Genomic DNA, 23,046 nt, shown 5'->3' on the forward strand with positions numbered 1-23,046 from the left:
CACATGAAAAAATGGAGATAATACCAGAATTTCAAGTGATGTTGTGAAGATTAATTGGGGGAAAAAAATGCCTGAATTAAAACATTGCTCGGAACGTGGCGGGATAGATTTTAGCTGCTGCTATTAATAACTATTAATAATTCCATGAAGTTAACTATTCACAAATACTAGTAACTCTCTGAAGTCCGGGTTCTTAACAGAGTAAGGCTTGGTGAAGAAAAGCGTGCTCATGGCCAGTGGGAATTCATCAGAAGAAGAAAGTTTTACAGCATCACTGTTAGTGGTTAGTTGATTCATTCGTTGTGGTGGTTTATAGTTCAGGAATGCCTCAGCGGCATGGGGGCCTTACATGTGAATCGTAGGGCCTCAGAAACCCTCTTCTTTCTCAGGATGAGAGAGAATGTCGCTTTTGCCCACTGTGGCTATGCTATCGCTATAGGGTGGGACCCGGAAACCTGTCACCCAGGGCCAAAGCTGAGGCCTCCTGTGCAATGCCGTGATCTGCTTGGTCCCAATACGGACTTCCTTTTCAAAACAAGTGTCCGATGACCACAGGTAGTAAAAAAAAAAAAAACCTGATCTTTATTTGTAACTCACAAGGAGCATCGAGGCCATTCGATTCCCAGCACACAACACTTTCAGATTCACTCTCACGCTGCTCCTGCTCCATGTTTCTCCATCGTGTTCCACTCGTGTTGGACCCCATCCCAAGTTCTTCCCGAAAACTCTTTCCTGCAGCATTCATGGACTCTTGTCTCTGCTTCTGCTTCCTCTTCCCTTTCATTCTGTACACATAAATACACACACAGAGACACACACGCACACAACCTGGGTCCTTCCCTGTACAAATATCCCACCCATTACCATCCACAAAGGTAACTAGTATTAAAGTTTGATGTCAATCCTTCTAGACTTTTATCTTTTACTCTGTGCTTCAATGAACACACACACACACACACACACACACACGAGTGTGTGTGTATACATGTGTAGATGTATCAGGTCCATGTACAACATGCACATATACTTTTTAACAACATGGAGACATCATATGGATTTTATTCTGAAAATTGTGTGTCACTCAACAATGTACAATTGACAATCTGCATAGACCCGTCTTACTGTTCATGCCACATTGTATTATATTTGTTTAATATACCATAACAGATTTACACATGGTGGTTGTTTTTTATGGTGTTTTTTTTTTTTTTTTTTTTTTTTTTTTGCTACTAGAAGCTCTTTAAAATTTTACAAACCACCAAAGCCCCAAACTGTAAAGGTGTGTGCACGGTGTTCAACTCGAGGTGGAGGGTAGAAGATTAAGGAGAAAGTCAAGTGGATTGAAATCAGCAATAAAGCGACCATTCTCCAATACTAAATGTACTTGAAATTTATTCCCCTGCATCTGTAGGTAAATGTCCTTCTGTTCTTGAAACAATAAATCCCCATAAACTTCCCATAAAGTTTTGCAGAGGTGAAATGTGGGATTGGTTCCATCAGAATCCATTCAGAGCTTTGTTTGTGCACCTTCTGATCTGAATTTTAAAGCCCCTGTTTTTCCTCGGAGCCCCTGAGACTGAGAAAAGGTCAGAATGCAACATGTTTCAAAGCCGCTGTGCTCCGGGTGGCCACCAGCCTGCTGGAAATAATTGCTTTCAAAACCCAGATTGTGGCCCCATCTACTCAGTTGCAAATTAGCATAACCTACGGCACCATGCAGTGGTGGTGACAACTGTTAGTGTAACTTTTTGTTCTATTCTCAGTTCACTTTTAGAAATATTGAGATGCCCAAACACCTCCATTCCAGACAGTCTGTCTTTGTTTTCAGTAACCTCAGAGGCAACACTGAGCCCCAGACCTCTATTTTACAACTTGAAATTTTATTTTATTTTTTTAATGTTTACCTTTTTTCAACGTTTTTTATTTATTTTTGGGACAGAGCGAGACAGAGCATGAACGGGGGAGGGGCAGAGAGAGAGGGAGACACAGAATCGGAAACAGGCTCCAGGTTCTGAGCCATCAGCCCAGAGCCCGACGCGGGGCTCGAACCCACGGACCGTGAGATCGTGACCTGGCTGAAGTCGGACGCTTAACCGACTGCGCCACCCAGGCGCCCCTAATGTTTACCTTTTTTGAGAGAGAGAAAGAGAAGGAGTCGGGGAGAAGCAGAGAGAGACGGGGACAGAGGATCCCAAGCGGGCTCTGCACTGACAGCAGAGGGCCCGATGCAGGGGCTTGAACTCCTGAACCATGAGATCATGACCTGAGTCGAAATCAGATGCTCAACCCGCTGAGCCATGCAGGTGCCCTTATAACTTGATTTTTTTTTTAATTTTTTTTTACACTTATTCATTTTTGAAAGACAGAGAGAGACAGAGCGTGAGCAGGGGAGGGGCAGAGAGAGAAGGAGACACAGAATCCGAAGCGGGCTCCAGGCTCCGAGCTGTCAGCACAGAGCCCGACGCGGGGCTCAAACTCACAAACCGCGAGATCATGACCTGAGCCGAAGTCGGACACTCAACCGACTGAGCCACCCAGACGCCCCTACAATTTGAAATTTTAAAGTGGAAGATACTAAGTCCAATCATAAAGTGACACGTCACACTGAATTTCACTGTAATAATCTATTCGATATTTCCTTCTCCGGTGTGTACCCCCCCAGTAGGTTCAATAAACATGCAATGAGGCCCTGGTGTCTGGGGTTGTGGCCTTGGACTTCATTCGGTGCAAACCTCTCCCATGGCCCCGCAGCCCCTCCGAGCAACTTCTGGAGAAGTCACTCCCCACTCCAGGCATCTCAGCAGCCCGTCCCTGCTCCCGTGGTCTGTCCTGCCCTCCTACTAATTCCCAGATTCCTCTGAAGCAAAACTATTCGAAATCAACATAGTGGATGCGCTCACTTCATTATTCGTCGTGATCAATGTGACACGACGTAATAAAATTCCCACTGGCCTCGCACCGTCTCAGACACCAAAGGGTGTCCTTTGCAATCCACTTGAATCCCATTTCACAATCCTTACCCCCGGGGGCGGCCACAACCAAAGCTGTGTCTCTGCACCGAGCCTCGCACCATGGAGATGACAAAGGATCGCAATGTCAAGTGCAGTCGTGCCTTCAAGTGTGTTCCTTTTATCCTTAAAAGTCTGAACATCTATTTCGGCTTTGCTGCATTATTTATTTTTACTTCGGAAATTATTTTCACTTAGCCACTAAGTGGAATTTGTTTTCAGGCTCGCTTTCCGCTGTGTTCCCTTCTTCTCGAGTATTTATGAGTTTGTTAGGAAACGGCAGCCCATTCTATATAAATCCAGGCCGTCTCTCACACCCTTGCATGCACAAAAATCTGTCATTTTTCTAGGAGTATTAATAAATATAGGGCAGAAGAGGGCTTTTCGCCCTTTTATAGTGCTTTGGTGTTTCAAAGTGCTTCTGGATGGTGCTGTGTCTTTACATCATTAGGACAACCCTGTGACAAAGGAACTACTTTTTCTAACTTACAAATAAAGAAATTGAGGTTCTAAAAGCTTGCATTTTTCCACTTCCTCTTTGCATCATGGGTTGTCTTCCCTCTTTACTAATCCCGCTCCTGGAGAGGGGGAGGGCAGGGAGGGGGGTGGAGGGGGGGACCGTGTTAGTTTTCAGCAGGAAAACGACAGTATCTATGAATAGGTCGTGCGAATCTTTTTATTTCCTGTAATGAAAACAGCACCAAAAGGAAACTTTGATTTGTGTAACATAATTGTGTGACTCATATCAATCCATTACTCCGCCGTGTAGAGCAGTTTCCAATGTTCGCATCCACCATTCTGCCGAAATGGGAGGCTTTTTCCACATTTCACTCACCTAATGGATTTTATATAAAATCTGTTTTTCTGTGGATGTAGGGCTCTGGGGGGTTTGTAGTCTATCAAGAGTTAAGGGCTGCCTCACGTTACAGCGTTCCCTCTCCGCACATTGGCTGAGCGTGGCTAAACACATCGCAGTCTTTTACATTTGTGCTGTGACCATTCTTCACCGCAGCAGGGCAGATGATGAAATGGGAGCTTAATGGTATTAGGGCAGGAATTACAATCGTAGGAAGAGAGAAAATGATAAGAGGTCAGAGATACCAAAGGGACACATTGTAAAGACAGAAGCGACACCCACGGGGCTGGCCCTCAGAACCATCGTCAACCACCATGAGTACCTGCTGAGGACCCCGCGGTTTTGAAGAGGGCCCGCATGTCAGATCTCTAAGAAGGGAACTGTTAAATGGGCCCAAAAGGCCAAGTAAATAATGCCAATCCACATGGCCTTCCACCCGGCTAAATAACTCTTTGATTCAGAAATTTGAGAAGGAGGTCTCCACAGATGGTCAAGGAGTGGTGAGAGCTGGGAGTGGGACTATCAATGGTTCAGATCTTTTTTAAGAACACTTAAAGAAGAACACTTTAAGAACACTTAAAGAACACTTATTTTAAAGAACACATTGAACACCCACCTCCGTGGCAGGCTAGAGATTACAGGTAGGAAGAAATAGAAAATACAGTCTCTGCTCTGTGAAGTTCCTAGCCTAGCAGAGGAGAGGAACGCGTGAAAGTAATTATAATAATACGGTAAGTTGAATGCAGAGATAGACACAAGATGTCATAGGAACACGGGGAAAGCGTGCCCTCAAGGAGGAGAAGGAATCAGGCCAGATGTAGCGTGTGAATGGGGAGGCCGGGGAAGGGGAAGTTGGAGAGAAGGATAATCTAGAAAGAGGAAAGCACGTGAAGAAAGGCATGAAGTCCATACACAACAATGGGGGTGGTGGGAAGTCATGGCATCTGTGTGCTCCTGAGCACACGTTCTCGGGAGAGAGGAGGCTGAAGAAGCGGGTCTACACCTAATACGCTGTGTCCAGGAGTTTGCAAGGTATTCCGCAGACGTTTAGAACCATGAGAGGGAAACCATCAGCTGTGCATTTTGGAAAGCTCTCTCTGTTGGCTTTGTAGGGACTGGATTTAAAATTGAACAACCCTGGAGGCAGAGCCTAACGTCAATGCGTCATCCAGGCGAGAGGCGATGGCCTGAGCCCTGGCAGTAGAAGGAATAGAAGCGGGGACATACCTGCAGAATATTTCGGAGGTGCGGTTCTCAGGCCTTGGGAGTCGATTGGGTATGGAGGAATGACTCCCCTGTTTCTGGCTTGAGCGGTAGAGTGGGAACAGCTCCAAGGGGAGAATACTGCAGGTAGAGCGAATTTGGAAGAAATATATGTTCACTTGCAGTCATTTAGAGTTTGAAGTACTTGCAGGTCAAAGTAAAGCTGTCTAGTAAGAAACCCATATGTTAATGTTAAACTCATAGTAGCGATCTAACTGTATGCATAAATTTCGGAATCACTGATCTATGTGTGGTTAGTGCTTGAAATCGTGAAAGGGAGTGAAATCGCTCGGGAAAAGAAGGAAAAGCAGATTTATCCCTGGGCCTGACATGCAAGCATTGAAAAGTTATGCGGTTCCCCGAGTAGCCCTCCCATGGCCGTTCCTGTGTAGTACGTTACTTCTTAAATATTTTTAATTTCAACCTGCATGTAGTGGATGTAAATTTGTCCTCCAACCTCCAGATGCAACACTCTTATTTTTGCTAAAGCAGACAGATCTTCCCCCCCGATCCTTTGCTCACCAGGATGTGAAACATCCAGGCTTGCTACTCCCTCCTTCTTTGGAATCGATCACACAGAAACCTTTAGAGTTTTACCTGACACAGAAATTTGAATGAAGAGCAGAGGGCACGGATATTCCCATTACACACTTAGTTATTCATTTCTCCACTTCTGGTTAATAATTTTTAACTTTGAATCCCATTATATTTAAGATGACAACTAGGATGACTAATTAGGCATAACTGGTCGCCCCAATAAGGAAAGTTTGAGGGATCTAACACAGAGACTCTGGAGGGTTTTAGACCTGCTCCCGATCTCCAAATATCCAAAGTACATGGGGCGCCTGGGTGGCTCATTGGTTAAGCGTCCTACTCCAGATCAGGTCATGATGTCGCTGTTCGTTGGTTCGAGCCCCACGTCGAGCGTTCGAGCCCACGTTGAGCTCTGTGCTGACATCTCAGAGCCTAGAGCCTGCTTCAGATTCTGTGTCTCCCTCTCTCTCTTTCCCTTCCTTGCTTTCACTCTGTCTCTCAAAACTAAATAAAACATTAAAAACAATTTTTTTTAATCCGAGTACACGCAACTGTTGCCAGCACGCAAAATAAGATAAAATTACCTCCTTAGTAGGACTCTGTCCACGTGCACCATTGACAAGAGTCAGCGTGTGAGTTTCCACGACTGATGAATTTCATCACATGATCAGTTTCATCACATCCCCCTATTCTCTGGCTATTGGTCAGCTCACAGCAGCACAGGAAACACCCTCAGCATCATGACCTCTGGGGTTTTATTATCATATTGTTCTCTGTGGGACCCTGTCCCCATTCTTTCCCAAAGAAACCAAATGGCAAAGAGACACAGGGTGAAAAATTTACATTGTTGACCCCCAAGCCCTGTGGGTTGTTAACAATGGAAAAAGTTTGCTGGTGAGGGTGAAACTTGACGAGTTAGTAACATTCTACCTCCAAGCCCTTCATTTTGAGGTTGGGCTTGCCCTATAAAATCAGGCAGGGAGCTGAACAAAGCTACTTTTACCTTTCCAGAATGCACAAAATGGTTTAATTAAGGAAGTCCTTTTTTTCTCCCCATAAGGACACCTCTACAAATAGACTCAAATCTACATGCAAATGAAGCCATCTGGCTTATTGTTGTCAATAGCACCCAGCCCACGGTAAACAATAGAAGGCTCACTGCGTAACTCAAATACCCACGTCTCTAACCTTGGGGTCACTGAAAATTTTCAGAGTAATTAGACTCAGCGCTAGTATTCACATTGGAGAGTGCTTGCCACTTAAAGCAGAAGCAATAGCTGTGTTTCTTGGTGCGGTGTCAGTACGGGGCCACTGGATGGCTCTGAGGAAATTGCTGGACCTGGGAGCCAGTGGCGTCCAGGCCACACCCGCAGCCATGGCCTCACCAAACCACAGCCACGGCCGTAGAGCCCACGTGCAATCTTCTCCCTGTCTGCCAGAAGCCACGTCTTCCAGCCACTTCCTGGTTACCTGCCCTCTCAGAGGGGAGGGATCTCTGCCGTACCTTCGTGCTAATGAGAGGATCTACGGTGTGTGGGTAACTCTGCTTTCTTGGGTGCCCGCCACTGCTTTGTTCGTCAGATTTTTATTCAGCGGCTGCTCTACAAAACCATATGTCACCTCGCCAGGGCTCAAGGTGACTCCCATGTGTGTGTCCTGAAAGAATTTTTTTTTTTTTAATTCCTGAGGAGATTAAGCGGCGGGGAGGGCACAGGTTTGAAAGCCAGTGAGCAGGGAGCAGAAGGGTGAGAGGCGAACAGGACAGATGGCGGACGTGGGTACGAGTCTGAGATGAGTCGACTGGCTGCAGAAGTCAGAATTGGTTATGTCAGTTTAGCTAGGGGTGGTTGGCTGCTCCCCCTTAAAGAATTCACCCGCGGGGTAGGGAAGGCTCAGGAGGGGCCTCAGGCTTGCTGGCCTGCTGTTTAAGAAAGGAAGCTCCTTTCCCATCCTCCCCCAGGACCATAGGTGACACCAAAGCCATCAGTCATAATGGTTAATGTCCTTTTCGTAGTAGTAACGGCAGTAGTAACGTGTTGAACACTTACGTTGTGCTCAGCCCTCTCGTGGATTATCTTCGGTGATTCTCAGCACCCATTAAGAGAGGTGCCATTGTTAATTCCATTGTACGCATAAGGAAATTGAGATTGAGGGAGATCAAGAAACTTGTCCCAGTCACCCAGTGGGTGTGGGTGATAAAGCCAGACCCTGACGCTGGAGCCTGCACGTGGAACAGGCCACGGCAACTTCGCCAAGTGACAAGCCAGAGCAGCCCCCTGAGGTCGCTTATTGTCACCCCACCGTGCCCCTCCCCCAACTCCACGTCCTCCAAACGCCCTGCTCCTGCTGCTACCACCGTCACAGGGGTGTCTCCACCGTATCACATGTCCAGTTGCTTCCTTACTTGAGTCCAGACTGTTGACAGGCAGAGGGGAAGCGAACTCCAACAGGGTCAGGAACGGAGTCTGTGGGAGGTCGGGTCCTGGTGAGGCTCACAGAGGACTGGTGAAGTCCGGGCAGCCTCAGTTAAACCCTCAGTTCACTTTCTCCAACCCTGCCAGCAGCTCTCCTGTCCTACCCAACAGGAGCTAAGACGTGACGGAACCACGTATGAGCTAAGCAGTAAACTGGGGGAAACTCAGCAAGGCTGTTCTGATTCCTCTCAGTGTCCCTTTGTCTTTTGAGGTGAGGGTGATCCTTTCCTCAGGGAGAGGGGGGCACCTCACATAAGGGTCTGTGACCTGCTTCACGGGAGGGCCAGAGAGTCCTTCCCGCACCAGCCATTTCTTACGTTCCCTTAGTTCAAAATATTCAATATGCTGAGGTGCTGTATTTGGGGGAGCATGCCCTGAACCCCATCAGTTACATACACGATGCAGTAATCAGAGAGCATTAGCTTCCTCAATAGCGACACAGGCAGCTGAAATATATTGACGAAATGCCTTTAGTAACTCCATGGCAGAATAATTTTCTGGAGTGTCTCAATTAGGTGTGGAAGCAGAGTAAGGACTCTTCAGAAAAGCAAGGATTTAGAAAGTCGACCTCTTGCATTCCTTTTCTCAAAAAGCTACAGGAGAATGTGTCTGTGGAAATGAGGGTGTAGACCTCATTTCCCTGTAGAAAGGGATCCCTGTAGAAAGAGGGATCCCTGTAGAAAGAGGGATCGCCCAAAGTCATGGGGTCTTCTGATTTGGCCATTTAATAGTGAAGAGTAGCAGAAACATGGTCGGCAAGAGACAGGTCCCAGGACCAGAGCCGGGTGTCAACCCTCAGAAGAGCCAGTGGGCCTGACAACAGGAAGTCAGAGGCTGTAGGGGACCTCCGAGGGACAAAAAGGGGGCTGCTAGATCACCCGATGTGTGTGATGTTGGGAACACATGTGGGAAGAGTTTTACCGATGTGTTGAGTTATTGGAGAGAATTTACGACAGGTACAGAGAAAACTAAGCCAATGGAAAAAGAGGTAATTACTGATTCCAGAGGAACAAAAGAAATTATACAAATAAAAGAAACTATAATTATATTTTACTAGTTGGCTCATTAGTGAATAACCCAGAGCCCTAAAAATGTAAATATTGAATTTCGGTGGAACCCAAAATCTGTGAGTTGCTAGTTTGGGAGAATCCAGAGAAAGGGAATAGGCAGGCAGGCTTCTAAAAATGCTCAGTCTTTATCTTGCATCTGGGGAAGGTCAATCAAGTATATCTAAAATGCATAAATTAATAAATATTGACACATGCGTATTTTACAAACACAGAGATATAACTGAAAGAGTTAAGTGTAGGAGTTGTTGCTAAGAAATTGGGTTGGGATGGGGGTGGAGCAGGGAGTTGCATTTTCCTTTATCCCTTGTAGCACCCTGGATTGTTAAAACTATGTATCTGTACCCCGAGGTCGGAAATTAAAACTAGGCTTGGGATGCCTGGGTGGCTCAGTTGGCTAGGCGGCTGAATCTTGATTTCACCTCAGGTCATGATCTCATCGTTCCTGAGATCAAGACCCACAGCAGCATTTTAAGTTGAAGTGCAGAGCCTGCTTGGGATTCTCTTTCTCTTTCTTTCTCTCTCTCTCTCTCTCTCTCTCTCTCTCTCTCTGCCCCTCCCCTGCTCGCTCGCTCTCTCTCTCTCTCTCTCTCTCTCTCTCAAAATAAATAAATAAATAAACTTAAAAAATGAGAAATTAAACCTAGGCTTAAAACAAATTGCTGCTGTCGACCTAAAATAAGGGGTAAATTGAGGCAAGCTCAAAACTGTCAAAAAGAGGAGTTTATTTAGGAATAGCAGAAGAATTGCGATTTGGTACACACAGACTGTAGCAAGCTCCAGGCATCTGTTGAGGGTTTGGGGAAGGCTGTATTTATGCGCAGGGGATGGAGACAGAAGAGAGTTCAGTTAGATCTGTTAAAATAAAAAACAAACAGAGGCCAGTTTTGAAAATTCCCCAAGCAGAAAAAAAACAGTCCAGTCAGACAAAAAAGAGCTCAATTCAGCTTATTTTTTCAGACCAACCCAACGTGGGTCATTTCTTGTTCATGCCTCTGGAAACCATAAGCAAAAATTTCCCAAGATTGTTATGAGGTAACCCCTGACCAACTCCTTATCATTTAAGAAAATCCCAACATTATCAGATTTCTGTAAATTGGACATTTATGGGAAATCAGCATGTTTGTCCTTATGTTTTATTTTCCTAAAAGCACGTGAGTGAGATTTTCTATTTTCTATCTTCCAGTTCCATTTTAAATTGAAGTTCTTTAACACTGCTCAGCAGAAAATATCCTTAGAAATTTTGAAGTCAGTATCCCATACCAAATAATCATTGGTGACATTAAAGTAAATGGCTGTTAAAGAATTTGGATGAACAGGGTGCCTGTTGGCTCAGTTGGTTAAGCATCCAACTCTTGATTTCAGCTCAGATCGTGATCTCAGGGTTCCTGAAATCCAGCCCCACATGGGGCTCCTGCACTGATGGGGCAGAGCCTGCTTGGTATTCTCTCTCCCTCTCCCTCCATCCCTCCCCCACTCGTGTTCTCTCTCTCTCTCTCTCTCTCTCTCTCTCTCAACATAAATAAAATAAACATTAAAAAGAAATCTTGGGGGGCGCCTGGGTGGCGCAGTCGGTTAAGCATCCGACTTCAGCCAGGTCACGATCTCGCGGTCTGTGAGTTCGAGCCCCGCGTCGGGCTCTGGGCTGATGGCTCAGAGCCTGGAGCCTGTTTCCGATTCTGTGTCTCCCTCTCTCTCTGCCCCTCCCCCGTTCATGCTCTGTCTCTCTCTGTCCCAAAAATAAATAAACGTTGAAAAAAAAATTAAAAAAAAAAAGAAATCTTGGGGGCATCTGTGTGGCTGAGTCGGTTGAGCATCCAACTTCGGCTCAGATCATGATCTAGCAGTCTGTGAGTTCAAGCCCTGCATTGGGCTCTGCATTTTCCAACCTTGCCTTCTTTTGCCTGTCCACACTACTGAGATACTACTCTTTGCCCTGCAATGAAATCTCTTATTTCCAACTTGGTATTCTCGTCCAGTGTCACTTGACCCTCTATAGCACTGACCTTGACAGCAAGTACAAATGGCAGCAATTTCAGTAATCTTAAGGTTAGGAGACCATCATCCTTGCAAATTCATGGCATTGTTCAGTGAGGTCTGTCTGTAGGGAAAAAACAGAAATTAAGACATAGGTAAGAACAGTTATGGTGTGCTAAGGATGCAGTGTCCCGTTATCAGGAGGTGCTAAAGCAGCATTAATTTTTATTTATATTTAGTTAGTATCTTCAGTACTCAGGTTACCATAAAGTAGATCTTGCCCCATGAGGACATCGCATGTGGAGTGGAATTAGATAGAACTGAGAGGAGTGGCTATACAATTACCCACTGATTTAATAATTATTTATTGAGTGCTTACTATGTTCTGGGGCCAAAGGTTATAGAGACGAAATGGTTTTCTCCCAGCTTTCAAGGAGCTTATGGCCAGTTGGGAATAATGTAAACAATAATAATGCTCTAGGCTCCTTGCATCATGAGGCACAATGAGCACTAGGAAAAAAAACAACTCATGTTATTTTGTTGTAACCAAAAACCCCAGAGGCTGGGCAACAGACTTATCAGAACATGCCTCACAGAAGTTCATCAGCGTCTGAAGCAGTGGCTCCCCACCTTTCTCATTGTCTACATTGCTCATTAACACTTTATGCCCACATCCCCATAAACATATTTACTTACCAATTCTATCATGCACCACTATACTCATATATCATGTACATTATAAATATGACTGGGGGGCGCCTGGGTGACTCAGTCAGTTGAGCATCTGACTTCGGCTCTGGTCATGATCTCGCAGTTCATGGGTTCGAGCCCCACGTTGGGCTCTGTGCTGACAGCTCAGAGCCTGGAGCCTGCTTCAGATTCTCTGTCTCTGTCTCTCTCTCTCTCTCTGTACCTCCCCCACTCACGCTCTGTATCTGTCTCTAAAAATGAATAAACGTTAAAAAATGTTTAAGTATGACTAAAACAGATCTTTTAAAGGATGGGTTTTAAAAAATAAGTAGAATTTCTAATGACCTCTGCTTGTACCACATGGCTCTCCTTCAGCACCACCTGAGTGGACAGCTCCACTCTGACACAAATCCCCAGAAAGTCCTCACTGTTGCTGGTCAAGAATCTGGACTTAGTTCATCCAGAGACTTGGGGCATACCACAAGTGACAACTCCAAAAGATATCATGTGATAACCCAGACATTTCCGGAAGGATGACTGGTAACCACCGTTTGTACCAGGCTTAATTTCCCTGTGAATATGTCAATTCAAAAGGCCAAATTAGTTAGAAGTTGCTTAGTGAGCATAGAATTAGAACAAATGGAATTGTGGTCTGTGGGGACCTTTCATCAAGCTGGAATAACTGATTGAACTGCCCTTCTCCTCTCCAGGGATATTTCTGTCTGAATAACCAGCCCTGGACCTCAAATAAATACTGACATGTTTTACTTTTAGCTTTCCTTTTTCTAGAATCATTTCAGACAACTGCCCTTCTGTTAATACATCACCACCTCAGAAAATGGGAATGCACTTGATTGGAATGAAACTTTAAAATGTTAATTACATTCACATCCTGGGGATTTAGCCTAAAGAGACAGAATTGCTTTGCTTCAGGCTGAAGCATGGCTGAGGACTTTGATTCTTGGGACCCCTCTGTTGTTATAGGGCTCTCACCCAATTCGGATGAGCCAAATCCTGCCGACCCTGGGGATGGGGCTTCATTCCTTCTAGAACTCTCCTCGATGGGAAGGCTGCAACTTCTAGTTTGATTTAGGTTTTATCTTGTGAGACCTTCATTCTCAGTCCACTGGGAAAGGTAAGCCCCCGAAGTCCCCTCAGGAGATATTCAGCCACATCTTGAGCCAGGAAGAGAACTCAGCCCTCGGATGATAGCAACTCACACATGTATCATTCTAACCAATATCATACCATATTCTTCTTTCCCAAGAGGAAACTAGTCTATTTTTTTCTCCTGCTGAAAGCTTTGATATGGCAACTTAAAAAAAAAAAACCTCAAAACTGCACTAAGACTTTTGGGACCCCTTAAATAATAGATTCAATCCCCACCACTGTTTTACGTTAATAAAGACATTTACAAACATATTTTTTGCTGACTTGCTGGTTATAAATTGCCATTCATTTATCTAGATGTCACTCTATCCTAGACATCTCTAAGAATGAAAATAAATAACATTGATTAAATGAGAGGTTATTTTAATATCTCATAATATAACAACATTATATATTTAATTTAAAATCATGGTTTATGTGGTGCCTGGGTGGCTTAGTCGGTTGAGCGTCCAACTTCGGCTCAGGTCATGATCTCATGGTTTGTGGGTTCGAGCCCCACATCAGGCTCTCTGCTTTCAGTGTGGAACACACTTCAGATCCTCTGTCCCCCTCTCTTTCTGCACCTCCCCCACTCTCACTCTCTGTCTCTCAAAAATAAATAATGAGACACTTAAAAATAAAAAATAAAAAAATACAATAAAATTATGGTTTAAGTATAGCAGTGCCAACGCAAAAATAGTTTTATTTAAAAATAGCAGTTGAACTTAATATTGTATATGTGCATAATTTGCATGAAAGAAAGAAAAAATGTAGTTTATAAAAACTATTAGAGGGAACTTGATTAATTGTGTTCTTCGAAGGAAAAATCAGTAAAAAATGAAAAAAAAAATCAGATGTTACAAGAAAATTTTCCACAATTTACTGACCTTGTAGGGTTTGAATTCAGCGATTCATGAATCAGGCAGCATCCGATCTAGCCGATAGAAAATATCTCTAGAGAACCATACAAAGCAAGTGACTTTTATAGACAGAGGTGAGCAGGAATAAGGAAGTTGCACTGGGAGTTTTCTGATTGGCTAAAGCAGAATTACTTCCCTTATATGGAGTGAAAGGAGGGCTTAGAGCCACATCATGTAATTTGTGCTGAGCAGACAAAAGCCAATTGGTTGACTCGGGCTTTCCCTTTCTGGGAGAATGGGGTGTAGAAACTTTAAGTTTTGGGTTGCCGAAGTGAGGCTTAACATGAGTGACTCCATGTTGGGCCTAATCTGGTGATGTTAACATAAGTTCAGTACTAAAGGGAAAGGCTTCAGTAGCTATTTTAACGCATGCTCATGTATTTTTGTCCTTAGTTGTGATAGTAAACATACTCAGAAATGTGCACAATCAAAAGGAATTTCTCCCCTGCAGATAAAGTCAAGAGTCAGCTCTTGGTTGTATTAAATTCTTGGTCCATCTGTTCTAATGGAATGTGCATCATAGAGTTTGGTGTTTTTATTATGTCCTGTGAACTGCTTTTTTCCTGGGGTCACTGGTTACTATCAAGCAATGAGGGAGTGGTGTACAACCATGTCTTTGCCATGAGTTCAAGGGTAGAGGCTAATGGAGAGCCCTCAGGTGGACTCAGCTTAGCACCCCACACCGTCCTCACCTGGAGTCCCCAGGAAGGAAGAGGTTGGCATGGGGAGACACTCCCTTTATGGCAACTAGCCTCTGGAGGTTTGGAATGGGGGCGGTGGGGAAATGAATAGCCTGGTCTTCTTGCCTTTTCCTTGGCCCCCACCTCCCCCACACTGTACTCAATGTCTGAGCAGGAGCTGGTTATTCAAAGACAAAGTTGGATGAGAAGTAAAAGCAGAACACCAAAGACCCCATTCCTATTGTATCCCTCTAGGTCTAACCCAGATGCTTCTTGCACCAAACCCAAGCCATCAGTACGTATGCATGAGTTCAAAACATCACCCCAACCCCCACCCGGTGGTGCCAGGATCTGCTCTGCATTTTTCCCTTTATTGGTATCTACCCCCTAGGGTCCCTCCAAGGCTGCTCTTGGTAGGAACCCCAGCTGTCAATCATAAGTACAACATGTTCTTACACACACGCATAGAACTTTCAGAAAGTTGAGAATAAGTCTGTGGGGATTTTGTGCCATGATGTTCAGCAGGATGAGAGGAGACAAGGGCTATTGCCAATGGAAATTTATTAAAACTTAAGAAATGGCTGTGTTTTCTATTACTCCTGTTGTCAAGGTATACATTACCCTGGGTTTTTTTTTCCTTCCACAGGGAATTATTGGAATGCTGCCTCTTTCCCAAACCCATCATCCTACCTGCACTTCTCCACTTTCCAAGGGGAGACCAGCGCTGACATTTCTTTCTACTTCAAAACATTAATCCCCCGGGGAGTGTTCCTTGAGAACTTGGGCAACACAGATTTCATCAAACTAGAACTGAAATGTGAGTATAAACTCTCTGTCAACTAGTGAATGGCCTCCTCTCTTGTCACTTCAGGCTGGTCCTAACACTGATTATGTAATCTGATTGAATCCAAACATCGGCGGTTTCCTTTGTTCCAGAGATGATGCTGGAAGGTAGCTACACAAACATGGAGAAAGACCTTGGCCCCCTGCCCTTGGGTTGCTTCCCCAGGAAGCAGGGACACTAAGAGGTTCCCAAGCAATGCTACTCAAAGAAGAAGATGAGAGAATAAATTGCTCTGGTAACATGGGGCAAGAGTGCATAGTCAAAGCTTCTGTATGTGTATGTTTCTTTTCCAAGGAGACAGGGTTTAGAGGAGACAGAGGATTGTGCAAAGTGACCAGGAGTAAAAAAAATAAGATACTGGGAGGGATATTACAATAAGGAAAAGAGGGATAATAAAAATGAAAGTCTGTATGAGTTAAGAAAGTAGCGTAGAAACAGGATTGTGTCACACGAAGAAACTTTGAGTTGGAAGCTTTCTAGCAGAGGCCTCAAACCCACACACCCTCCAGAGGTTTAAGTTCTGAGTTTATTTAGCTAAGGGTACAAAAACGAACCTCAGCAGAGTGACAGCAGATACTGCCTAGCTCAGCCCAGCTTGCCATGGATCCCAAAGACGCTCACCAGGTCATATGGTCTGGGGAATGCCATCTATAGAAGATAGGGGTTCGCTGGATATGAGAAGGTCATTTCTCATTATTCCAAGGCCCTATTATCCTTGGGGCAGAAATTCAGCTTCTGGAATCTACAGCCCACAAACTTCCAGGTTGGGGGAGTATTGACACATGCCAAGCTCCCTTGGCCGATCAGACCAAAAAAGTATCAGCACAGATGACAGACGTGACCAGAACGGGTACACAAACCCAATCCCCAGAAATATCTGATGGAACATTTCTTCTCTCTTTCTGTAGTTATAATTATGCAATATGGTCTTTTAAAAAGAGAATCTCAGGTGACATTTTTCTCCCATAATCCTATGGGATTCTTTTTGTAAAATAGTGGACTGTGATCAGCAGACTTGGGAGTTCATATTCTCAGCTCGAAATCCAAGTCCTTGGATAAATTGCTTAATCTCTTCGAATCCCAATTTCCCGATCTGTAAAATGGGGGTGGTGATTTGTGGGGCCATTATGATAATAGAATATAGATACTCATGAAGCATTTCCTTCAGCTTCTAGAAGGTGTCAATATTGTATTCCTCAGGATGTTCATTATAAATCTAGTCTGAGCCAGACCTCATTGAAAGGGAAGACTGAGAATATTCTAGCCTTGGAATTAAAAAGTACACAAATAGTCAGGGGCACCTGGCTGGCTCAGTAGGTAGAGCATGCAACTCTTGATCTTAGGGTTGTAGGTTTGAGCCCCACGTTGGGTGTAGAGATAACTTAAAATAAAATATTTGGGAAAAAAAGTAAATGATCGTCCTCTCTTTAGAATTATTTTAAAGGGATTTTTCACTTTGCACAGTGAAAATTAACGGGATCAAACTTTTTCCTGACTTCCACATCAGTAGGATTGTATTTTAGAAATACCTCATGGCAAAGAAAAAAATTGACGATCCCTATTTGAGTAATTCTGTCTGCTTCTGTAAGATGACTTAGATTCACCTCGTCCTTATTTTGTATCCCCATGTTTTATAAGCCTGCGCCCAGGTTGAAAAGAAGACAAGACCAAGTATAGACAGATCAAGTGTTTCTATTTAGCACCTGCATAGTAGAATCTCAATTATTTCTGATGATGAAAAATCTGCAGAGATGTTCTCTAAGTTGCCCCAGTCTTTCCACAGTATGGAGACTCTGTGGCAGGGGGTGATTTCTAGCCTCATTTTGCCATAGAATTCTTTTTTGTCCTAGTGTTTCCTTGCAGTGAAGAAGGGTGGGGACATTCAGACTAGAGGCTGGCCTCTGCTCAGAGTCCTCTGGAGCTTCTAGCAGTTACTAAGGGTGGAAGTAAGATCCCTCAGTGGCAGAGATATCCAATGCCCATCACTATAGAGCATCTCCATTGAGGTGCAAAGGAATCTACGGGAGAAAAAAGGCAAGTGTCTGTATTTGAGAAAGCAATGGCTTCAAAGCAGACAAGAAGCGATGCTTTCATGAAGAACATGGAAAAAAACCAAACAAACCTGGAGGCTCGCCATTGCCCCATTATCACATCGTTCCAGACTCTTCTCTGCAGGATGCATGGGTGGCGGGTGGAAATGGAGCGTTCTTCCAGACACATCTCTCCCCTGCCCAATGAGGTGCTCTGCAGACCTAATTGTTGTCCCAGACAATGGCTGGCTGTCCGAGGAAGCTCAGGAAAGATGGTTCCTGAAGTCACCCTTTTAAACACTTTCTCTGCTGTTTTTTCCCCTTTAAGCTTTCTGATCACGTTCTGATAGGAATTCAGATTTTGTTTCTCTGTTTGTGTCTCCAAGGAATTTTGTCACAGTTCATGCCTACACAGTTCATGCCTTCCAGAATAACATTTCTGTTAATTAACTACATTGTGCCCTCCTGTCAGGAGTAGAAGATTCTCGCCTCTAAGAACAGTGCATCAGTTACACTAAGTTAATGAGATACCATCAATATCTTACTGTGCAAGTAAAAAAAACATACATGAGAAAATTAGATTGATGTTACTCATTAGCATATTTTACAGGTAAAATTTTAAGACTGTATTTCACTGACTATATTTACTCACTCATTCGGTGAGTGTTTATTGAGTACCTACAATGTCCCATATGCTGTGCTAGGTGCCGAGGGAACATAGTCAAATTAAGCATGGTCTCTTTCTCTCAGAGGGAATTCAGAGATCTGTCTGTTTTGGAAAATATACAAGTAAATCAATAGTTACAACAATAATAAAAATAGCTCAACTTAATGCATTCACTATGTCTCAGGCACTGTTCCATGGATTTTAGGTAAATCATCTCACTCACTTTCCTAATGAACCTTTGAAATGGGCAGTACCATTAACATCTCTACTTTACAAATGAGGAAACTGAGGCATGGGGCAAGTAAGTTGCCAACATCCCACAGCTAGAAAGTGGCAGAGCTGGTGCTTGACCCCAGACATTTTTTTGTCTATCCCAGTTCATGGCTGTTAACACCAAACTGCGCCACCTCCCAGAACACATTGAGTGCCGAGAGCACCTGACTGGAGGACAGGAGTATTTCCAGGGAATGTCATGCTTTAATTAAGTTTTGATGGATGAGCAGGAGCCAGTAAGGTGCAGAGGTGAGGGAAGAGTGGGGTTCAAGAAGGAAAACGTAAGAGGAGGTATACACCAGTGAGTGAGAGTGTGTGGACAGAACCCAAGGACTCGCAAGGGTACAGCTATAGCAGGGAGCCTGTGTTGGGGAACAGAGAGCTGGATCCAGTGGGGCCAGCATGGGCAGAGCACTCAGTATACTCCAGGTGGGGGACAGATGTGGCTTAACTTGACCCTGACAGTTTCGGTGAGCGGGGGCATAACACAATCAGACTTGCATTCACCAGAGAGATGATGGAAAGGCAGACAAGAAGCGATGGGGCAGAGTGAATGTAAGGAAAGTAACATCAACAAAGGGGTAGAGATGAGAGAGACCCTTAGAAGATAGGTCCCGCCAATTTTAACAAAATGCCTGTGAGAATGAAGTAGAAAGGAAGGTTCTAAAATGAAACCAGTGTTTCTGATTTTGATGATTGTGCATGTGGAGCACCTTTGACTAAGAAATACAGTATTCGAGGGCAAAATGCAAACTACATTTGGATATTTTGAGTTCGCATGTCTGCAGAATATAATAGTATCTATCCAGGTGGACACGTCTAAAGGGGGCTATATACACACGTTTGGATCCCAACTGAGAGGGCGGAGTCAGAAATACAGTTTGAGAGTCATCATCACTAAGAGACTCATCAGGAAATAAGTATTTGGTGCCTGCAGCATGAATGAGATTGCCCAGGACAAATGTATAATTTTTCACCTACAGGAAAAAAGATGTCCAACAATGAAAACCACATTTACGGGATAGAAGGAAGCAAAATAGCTTGTAAAAGATGGGCAGAGAAGTAGGAAGACAGTGATAGCCCAGGGATCAGATGAAAAAAGAATTTCAAGAACAACAAATAAATAGCGTTTGGGAACTGCTGAACTGAGCGGTCACTAAAATAAGGATGTAAAGTGTCCATCAAGTTGAACATGTAGAGGTCCGTGTCAGAAAGTAAGACAGTGTGGGTGACTAGAGGTGGATATGGGGAGCAGGGGACTGGGGCTTTGTCCATTGTTCTTGTAGCTGTTGTAAGTGGTGGAAACTTGAGCACACATATACGTTAAGAAGGAGAATCCAGTAAACAAGAAGAGGTTGGAGGAATGGGAAAGAAGGACAGTCTGAAAGAGTGAGACCCCCCAAGGAGGGGGAAATGAGTGAGATCCAGAATCTGAACATCTGAAGGGGCTGAGAGAAACAGGCCAAAGCAAGGAGGAGAGGGTAAGCCACAAATGAGTGGTTCCCTTTCTGAATCAGAAATGACTTTGTGTTTGTTGTTTCGTTTGTTTGTTAGTATTTTTGAGATGAGACTATTGCTCTGGAAATATTCACTAACAGCCATGGATATATCCATGTATTTTGTCAGAGTTACCCCTAGGGAGCTATTTGACTTGTCTAGATCCCTTTTCTGGCTAAGGTGGTAATCATGACCATCGTCGCATCAATAGGCCACCACTTACCTCACATCATCAGGGCACCACCTGAGCACCTGCCAGGTCAGAGGCAGCGGGTGGACCCTGGAGAGTCTAGGGTGAAGACAAGGAAAACCAACATCCTCATCTAATGAAGGACTCAAACATATTAATAACGGCACAGATACATGACTTTTGTTGAAGGTGTCTTAAGTGCCAGGCGCTGTTCTCAAGCTTTTGCAGATATTAACAGTTTTAGGTTTTATAACAAGTTTTATCCACATTTGACAGAAATGGAAAGGAAACTGGGGCACACAGTTCACACATCTGATTCAGATTTTGGGCTTGTGATCATGAAAATACAGTAAATGACAGTGATAGCCTTAAGGTAGTCTACACATCCAGAGGAGAGGTACGTAACCCTTCCTGAATGAAGAGGAAAATGAGATGGTGTCTGAGTTAGGTCAGAAAGAGCATGCGAAGACGTTAGCTAGATGAAGAAGTAGGGGAAAGAATTCTGGGAGGAGAGGACGGTGCACACAGAAGCGCAGACAAAAGCGTAGGGATGTGGGACGTGACGGGTATGTGGGAACTCTGGGCACGCGGCATTACTAACAAGTATGAAGTGTGACACAAGCAGGGGACATGCTTTGGCAAGTCTCAGATCCAATTCTAAAGATATGGCGGTCTGGGTATTCCAGCCAATATTTATTGAGTGCCTACCGTGCATGTGCCAAAGAGGAACTCAAGAAGAATAAGACACGACCCCGTCCTAGAGGTACACACAATCTAGTGGGAGAGACTCACCAGCATATAAAACCATATTTTGGGTAAGACGAAAGAAGTGTTCGAAGTACAAGCGATATACTGTGGTTGCCCAAATGCAACAACAGTTACATCCACCTGGAGAATAGGAAAAGGTCCTTTCGAGATTATATCGTTTTAACTGAGACTCCAAAGGAGTGGGAAAGAACATTTCAGGCTCACGATGCCAAAGGAATTGGCAAATAGATATTTGTCGAGTGAGTGAGATGGAGAACCATGGAAAATCTAGGTGGGAAAGGGGATCACCACGACTGAAGGGCTGGTGTTGGAAACTGAGGACAAAAAACACACCAGAAGATAGAAGTACAGATCTGATGGCTGGGGAGAGCAGAATTCCAGATCTCACGGGAAAGCAGGTCAGGTGATAAGAAGGTCTGAGTTGCACAGTCTGGCCACACAAGTGCGATTCTCAGTTGCATGAAAAGGCTGTGGAGAAAGTCAGGGAACAGAGAGGCCAGAGGGCTCACTGTCATCCACCCCATGGATGAAGCCCCCGGTGGTGAGGGCAACGGATGGAGGGGACACGGAGCCTGTGAGGCAAATGTTCCAGTTCTCAGATTCAAACGATGATGGCAGGAAGCATGGGAGGGCAAGCATGTGTCACAGGGGGGATGCATGGCTCAACAAAGATGCTGGTGCCATAGAATGGAAGCCCTAAGAAGTGAAGAATAAAACCGGGTGCCCTCTCAGCCCCACCAGGAAAAAGTGGCTTCAGTGCTGATGCTTGCACTTTAGGTTCCCTGAAGGTGGGCTCCACTCAGAGGAAGGAACCGTTGGAAATGTCTGATGATGCACAGTGACCATGGAGGGCTTTTTTTTTTCTTTTTTAATTGATATATAACTGACATGTAACATTATATCAGCTGCAGGTGTACAACATAATGATTCGGTATTTTTATATTGCAAAACAGTGAGCCCTAGTTAACATCCATCACCTCTCACAGTTACAAATTAAGCTTTTATTTTTGCTGAACATTTTAAGAGAGATTTCAGAGGACACGGTGGAAAATTTTTGAAAGACACGTTCACTGACTAGGAAACATTCAGGAAAAGCAACGGGAAACTGTTGTAATACTTTAGCACAAGCTTCCGTGATGACCAAATTTGAGCTTTTTCAGATGACTTGGAGAAAATATTTGCATTTAGCAGGAATAGCTCCACAAAAATGTGGAGGCAGCAGCCTAATGTCCTGCTAATCTTAGGAAAAGGTATTAAGGAAAAACTTTCATTTTCCAAGATGCAGCCTTCTGCAATACATATGTTCGAGAAAGGCAGAGAGCAAATATTCTGCAATATATGGAAACTGATGAATCAGAAGAAGTAAACTAACAGCAATTTATCTTCTACTTATTTTTTGGAACAACTTTTATATTAAACGAGCTTCACTTATATAAACATAAAAATGTCTAATTCCACTTAGCTGGGCTGTTGAACCATTAGGATGTTATTTATGGTGCTTTTATTATATATATATATATATATATATATATATATAATATAAGTATCTATAAAATATATAAAAATATATAAAATATATATTATATAAAATATATAAATATATTTAAAATATAAATAAATGAATATAATTAATATATATAAAAATTTTATATATATATAAAGCTTTATTAATAACTAGTATGAAACAAAATTTATTAATTTGTGTTCACTTTCATTTAATTTTCTAAGGCCAACCTAGGCTGTCAATGTAGATTTAGGAAGAATTTTAGTGATTCCACTGTTTTACAAGTCCAGCTGTGAGTTCAGTTTGTATGACAGGTTTGGGATCTGGAGAATGATTCTGACTTGGTGATTCAAATACGTAAGAAAGAAAACTGCATCCTCAAAAAAAATTAAAAACCCGAATAGCAACATTATTGCAGTTTTATTAATTTAAAAAATGTCTCTAGCTTCTGATTTAGTTTTTCAATTTTCGTTATAGACTAAGAAAAAAGTTCAGAGATGCAATTTAAAGACGAAATTTGTGCTGTATTAAAGCTATGTAGTGTGTTAGCTGCTTGAATTTTGGGTATTAGAAGATATACAAATAATTGGTGAACAACAAAGTCAGATTAAGTTTACTCAGATTTCTTTGCTGATCTCCCAGAAGGGGCAGTTAT

General features: G+C 43.6%; 1 protein-coding gene across 1 annotated transcript in view; it reads left to right on the plus strand.

Moving 5' to 3' along the window:
- CNTNAP2 (contactin associated protein 2) overlaps positions 1–23,046 on the plus strand; it is a 1,977,233-nt gene that overhangs the window by 1,707,625 nt on the left and 246,562 nt on the right. The window contains exon 16 of the mRNA XM_043589809.1: positions 15,265–15,435. Coding sequence (XP_043445744.1) covers positions 15,265–15,435 — 171 coding nt within the window. The remainder of the gene's footprint in view (positions 1–15,264; positions 15,436–23,046) is intronic.

The sequence above is a fragment of the Prionailurus bengalensis genome, chromosome A2, assembly GCF_016509475.1.
Source record: "Prionailurus bengalensis isolate Pbe53 chromosome A2, Fcat_Pben_1.1_paternal_pri, whole genome shotgun sequence".
NCBI lineage: Eukaryota > Metazoa > Chordata > Mammalia > Carnivora > Felidae > Prionailurus > Prionailurus bengalensis.